Raw genomic sequence first — 6391 nt, forward strand, 5'->3', positions numbered from 1 at the left:
GATGCTATAATACAGCCAAAGAGTAGTGTAGTACTTTGATGTATCCTTCAATTAAAAAAAAAATCAACAAAGATGGCCCCATCATTAAAATAAAATAAGATATAGATTGCAAACAGAACAGAAGTTTCAGATCAAGCATCAGATATTGTAACAATGATATTTAAGTTTAATAACAAAACCATTGTGACTATTATTATATAGAAATGCAAAACATTTTAGAGATGCAATATATCGATGAATGCTCAGATATACTTGAATATCACCGCGAAAATTGATGTGAAATTAATTATTACAATGTATGTATGGGGAACAGTTGTTTCAAAGTGAATTCTCCCTAAATACTAATGGTATTCAATTTAATACTATGTTAATCCTGAAGATAATGCTTGGTCTTCTTGAAATTACATAGTTTGAAGTTTGTGAAAAACCAAAAATAATGGCACTGACAAGAATATCATTGTCAAGGGGCTCTGTCAAACGGTTTCGTATCATTATAGCATGTGTCCCAGACCGCTTCCATTGCGTCTTTTGCCGCTGCTTCTGAACAGTAAGGATTGCTTGCCAATGACTTCATTACTCTTCTTCTCACACAGTCCTTTATATATCAAATAAAAATAATTGATGTTCAGAATCTAATAGCTCAGTTTGCATCCAAAATGTTGGAGAATGTAACACCAAGGGAACTAACGTTGTTTATGAAAAATGAATGCTTTAGTCTTTGATAAAATCTTAAACTTACTTTACATTCAGAAAATAGGAATAAAAAAAAAAAGAAAATGTAAAATACTTATAACACAATTATCGCCATTGGAGTTACGGTTCAGGCAAAATAGTAGTTGCGTTAAATACTCGTTGTAACTATATAAAAGAAAAGTAAACAATAGCGATGATCATGCACTACATTATACAACACCCCAAAGAATTTCCAAAAGAGAGATGGATCAGATTAGTAATACTTGTAGAAGATTAAGCCAATTAGTCAGTTTTAATAAACTATAGTTCTAATAGAAGAAAATGAATAATTGGCAGACATGTGAGACACCATATACAAGCGGCAAAGTCAATCTATCTAGATCACACAAGAACATATATCAAAAGATGTAACTCAATGATAAAGCATAGATGAGAATTTTAATTTGAGCTTGACATTTTAACAAATATTTCACATCTTAATACCACCAGGAAAACCTCAACGGCCCTAATGGATAATTGGATATAATGACTTTAAGAGCATGTAGCCACTTAATTCTAAATTTCCAACGAGCATGAATTTCATCACACAACAAACATCCGTATAAGCTTTTGTAGGGTACATATAACATTTCGTATAGCATTCTATTATAAAAAAAAACTACATTGATGAAGGCAAACATGAAGTACGAAATCTTACTCACCGGACATTATATGAATACACTATCTTAATTTTTATTAGGTTATAAAAGGATCAAGAATTGGAATAAATTCTTCCTTGAGTCATTTGTCACGTGTAGTACAGCAAATTCATGTCCAAGAACTTTGCTTTGTTTAGGTACCTAGGTGACTTTTATATACCCATGCAACTTAAAATTTAGCACATCTCAATAGCTATCATTATGTATTAAAACCAAACTTACTTGTTCATGGCCTCTTAATTTGACAAAACCTCGCAATAGCTCTCTCTTATAGTGACAGTCGCCACTAAGATGCCCCGCACGGATCTGTTTATTTATATAAACAAAGAAAGACAAGGAACATTTAAGGATCGAGACTTTTAAAGCACGGATTAAAAAACAGCATAAGAAAGTGCATATAGATTATGACCTCACTACAGGCATGATGAGCACAATTAGTCCAATCCAAATTTGCAGCTCGACAATCATCATATGCATGAATCAACTCATGGATAACAACTTGAGTTACCTCGTCTTGAATAGTCAAGTGATTACTGCATACCATTATCTACAGCATTCAAAGATGAGAAAAAAGTTCTAATCAACACAGGCATATATGAAAAATTCATTTATTTAAATTTAAACTGCATCACTACATTAAACCAAAACATATCGGGAAAAAAAAACCATCCAAGAAGACGCTTAAGAGAAACATTGAAAAAAGTCGATACAAAACCATTTGTTTCAATAAAGCTGAAGGAACCAAACACAGATGCACAGAAACATAAATCAATAGTCAATAAGACAATGGTTTTACTCTAAACTTTACTCCAAAATTCAAAAAGCCAAGCAACTGACTGATCACATATTTCAGCAGAGTGGTCATATAAAACTCCGGTGAGTTATACTGTAATAATTATATGCCAGAAAACTTTAAGACTTTCTAGTATTAGACCAACCAATTATCAAACCTTGACATCTGAAGAAACTAAACTTGAAACTGTATCTAACTTACCTTGGTACTTATTTCGGAATATAACAATGAGTTATTCTTTTCTTCATAAGATAGTAGCAAAATATTTGTTCATATTTCCCACTTTCTTTTATTCATAATACCAGTCAGTATAAGATAACTTAGTGTCTGGCTTAGGGCATTTTGTAATCATGTAAGTTTAACACATTTTTACATACTAAACCAAAAGTATTATTGTTTAACAAAACTACACAAACGGCACCCAAAAGGCCAAAACAATCTTTTAATGTCTCGGATGTACATAAAGAATGTTCAACGACTTAAACTGGACAAATGAAAAAAGGTATCTTGCTAGGAAATGAATCAAAAGAAAACCTATTATCTGTTCCTAAATAGCACTTTAAACGGACACTTCAATCTTAATCTCTAAACTACAAAATGTTACAAAAGTAAAACAAACCTAATCATACTTTGAGCATTTCCTATAAATACAAGATATTTACCAGCCCATAAATCGAAACGCCTTACCACTAAGTCACATTATACATATAAATAAACAAAAAGAAATGAAATGAAAATATAGAAAAATTAAAAAAAATAGAAATAAAATAATAAATACCCCTTCACCACGAACATAACCACCACTCATTCGCTGACTGCAATTAACAGCCTTTATAAAATTGGAAGAAATATCGCACCCACTTTTTACCAAATGCTCTCTCAAAAACTTCACTGTTGGACCTGCAATTTCATTTCTTAAAATTTTCAATTCATTATTATAAATTAATATAAAAAAAAAACTATATATATATAGAAAATATACTTCTAAGGCTTCTTTGAATCATGTTTTCGCATTCTTCAACCGTCATGCCCCTATTAGAGGTGTCGCCGGCGGCAGATGAAGCATCGGATCCGGCAGCCATTCTTGATTGATTTGGTGGGTGCTCCCCCTTGGACAAGTTTTATGTATTGGGCGGGTTTCAAAGATGGGCCTCATTTTGGCCCAATTTATTTGTGATTCTAATAATAAATACTTAGAAAACCTTTTTTTTTTTATTTATTACAAGTACGAGTCGAATATTACGAAAGAAGATTTAAAATATGTTGTTTTAATCAGGTCCATGTTAGATAACTTCCGACACTCTATTAATTCGAACTCAGGCCTCCCTAGATCCAAGCATTCATTAGGAGTTTTCTCTGCCACTTGGCTATTTACCCAACGACAATAAATAAAATTCAAACTAAAACAACATAATACATCCAATCATTTCATTAATATGATCAAACATAATTTGACTTTGGTAGATTAAATAGCTTTTTATTTATGAGAATAACTACTCGTACGTTGCGGCGGTGAGATGGTGGGGTGATAGCTAGGTTATAGAGTGTGCATTTAAAAATTCCTCGAAAGTATATCGAATGACATCTCTAATGAAAGAACATGAAATTTTAAGAACACCCATATAATTTTTATAATTTATCGATGTACGGTTTTTGAGATAAAAGATTTTGAATGAATTGGAAAATAAATGATTTATTGAGAAGAGAAAAAAAAATGATTTGTTGAGATTTGAAGAGAGAGAAAATATATTATAGTTATTTTAGGTAAATATAGAATAGATATGAGAGACATTTTGAGAAAGTACTAAAAATCAATATTGAAAATTTAAGTTCAATATTGAAAATCTAGAGGGTTTTTGCTTTATAATATAGTATAGATAATATTAAGTCAACGGTTATTATGATTTAAATCTTATTATGTATTTAGATATGGAGTTAAGTTCAAATTACCATATTAATACAACAAATTTATCTATAAACTTTGGTCTTCAAAAGACCTTCATTTTTTTCAGTTTTATTTACATTAAGATGAATCATGCTATCTTAGTAATGCCCGCACTACAAAGAGGTGATTATATGTACATCGATTGTTAAAGGAAAAAAAAAAAAAAAAAATTTAAGCGAAATATGCTTTACATCCAATCAAGTCATATAATAATTTACAGAACCAAAAAACCAGCCACGGCTACGACGCTAGCACCAGCAGTGGCTGAGATTTTCGCCTTTGCGTGAGCTCCTGATTCGGATGAAGCTGCACTTGAACTATCACCGGTTGATGAACCACCATCCGCGTTAGGAGCTCCAGGTGCAATTGGGGAGTCGGTAGATGGGGTTGACGACGGGGAGGTTGATGAGGTATCTGTATCAGCTGCCGCGACAAATCCCACAAAGGCGACAAAGATTAGAGCAACGACAATCGCGTGGCGGGCCATTTTGGTGATCTTAATTATTATTATTATTATTATACAAAAATGAGATTAGTAACAAATTAGCAGTATGTTCTCTAATAATTTAATGTAGAGAAATACTGCCTATTTGACGAATGGTTTTTTTTTCGTATGGTGAAGTTTATGAAAATTTATATAGTCAAAATGCATGGTAACCAACCAAGAACAGAAATGGGTGGCAAATCGTCAATAGTGGTAATCAAGTTAAAAAGGTCCATAGAAATTAGGAAATAATAATTGGAGCTCCTTCAGTTCAGTTCATGTGGCTACACGTTGGAAGCAAAAATTAGGGACACTAGTTAATAACATATACATTAGGTTTTGTGTTCGTTAGTAAGCCTCTAATTTTCTGGCCATTAGAATATGAGGTCAGGGAGACCCCTATTTCACCTACATTTATGGATTTTTTTTTGTTTGTTACTAATAAAAAATTAACCTTTACTATCCATTTCATCAGATAGATAAACACTTTCTCTCCACATTCAACTTACAAACTAGAAAATACATACTAGCTCTATCTTATTACTAACATTTCCTAAACTTCATTCTTGTTTTCACAAGGAAAAAATATATATATATTTTCAAACAAAAAATGTCTCGCCAAATGATTGTTAATCTTGCTCTCATCTTTATCACCTTTGTTGGGTACGACTGCAATACCCCAGCTGCGGATGCACCGTCCTCATCCACAGCTGAAGCCCCCTGCAGCCTCCCCATCTTCTGATTCCACGTCTTCTGGGGGCGCATCTTCTCCCAACGTCGATGGCTCATCAACTAGTGATTCGGGCGGGGATTCATCTACTACTAACACCTTAACGGTGTCTGCTTCATCTGGCATTGCGTCTGTTACCGGTTTTTTCTTGCTCTAAAAAGTAATGATAATTAATTTTTTTCTTTTCAATGTTCCATTAAGGTTGAAGTGATTGACAAAAATCCATGCATGGAAAGTTTTGTACGAGCTGAAGATAAATGAGACACCCATTGTGTTTTATTAGGGAAATTTACAACATTAAACATTATGAATTATAATTATATACATCAATCCAAGTTAAAGTAATGTAGATATAATGTTTAATATGGTTTGATGATTATTCATTTTAGTAAGTAATAATACGAGTAGAAGGTGCTTTGAATTTCAGTTTATTAATTGGACCGGTTTGAGTTTTGGGTCTAATCACAAGATAAATGTGGCTTTTAAACCATGTTAATGAAATTACTTGTGAGTGTTAGTTCTAGCAAAGTTTTCGATAGTGACCTTACAAAACATTTGGTGTGGAGAGCTGCCGAAAACTAGTGATAAGTAGAAAAATACGTCGATTTGCAAACAATTTGCAAAATTTAATGGACAACATTATCAAGTAGGCGATGCAAAAATGTCCCAAGTCATAGAATGTGTTGTATTATGATAAGTTAACTATTAAGATGACATTAGAAGTAATATGAAAAGATTAACCATCTCCAACTTAGTCTAGTTGTTAACATTTTGAGATCTTTACGGGAGACATGGCCGGCCCTGGATCAAGTGGTTGACACCTCAATGCATCACGCGATAAAGGCTAACAAAAACAACACGGTATCTAATCCCGCCAAGCAAGATATTGGAGAGGAAATTATAGACCGTCTTAAGGCAAAATAACATTAGTGATCTTTCAAAAGTTACCTTAAAATAGTACGAGTAATAAATAAATGGAAAAAAATTTTTGTAGACAGTTATATCGACTGGGATCAAGAAGATTGATTGACGTTGTCGAGCCACACAA

At 32.7% G+C, this 6391-nt stretch overlaps 2 protein-coding genes across 2 annotated transcripts; both read right to left on the reverse strand.

The window, feature by feature from the left end:
- Positions 1-249: 249 nt before the first annotated feature.
- On the reverse strand, positions 250-3326 carry LOC122589302 (mitochondrial inner membrane protease ATP23). Its single transcript, XM_043761579.1, has 5 exons — positions 3167-3326; positions 2963-3084; positions 1801-1938; positions 1614-1697; positions 250-595 (listed from the first exon to the last, which is right to left on the reverse strand). Exons 1-5 carry the CDS (start codon positions 3264-3266, stop codon positions 461-463), a joined length of 579 nt encoding a protein of 192 aa, XP_043617514.1. The 5' UTR covers positions 3267-3326; the 3' UTR covers positions 250-460.
- Positions 3327-4343: 1017 nt separating this feature from the next.
- On the reverse strand, positions 4344-4616 carry LOC122587626 (anther-specific protein BCP1-like). Its single transcript, XM_043759799.1, has one exon. It carries the CDS (start codon positions 4614-4616, stop codon positions 4344-4346), a length of 273 nt encoding a protein of 90 aa, XP_043615734.1.
- Between the last annotated feature and the right edge of the window lie 1775 nt (positions 4617-6391).

This window comes from Erigeron canadensis, chromosome 2, assembly GCF_010389155.1.
Source record: "Erigeron canadensis isolate Cc75 chromosome 2, C_canadensis_v1, whole genome shotgun sequence".
Classification (NCBI taxonomy): Eukaryota; Viridiplantae; Streptophyta; class Magnoliopsida; order Asterales; family Asteraceae; genus Erigeron; species Erigeron canadensis.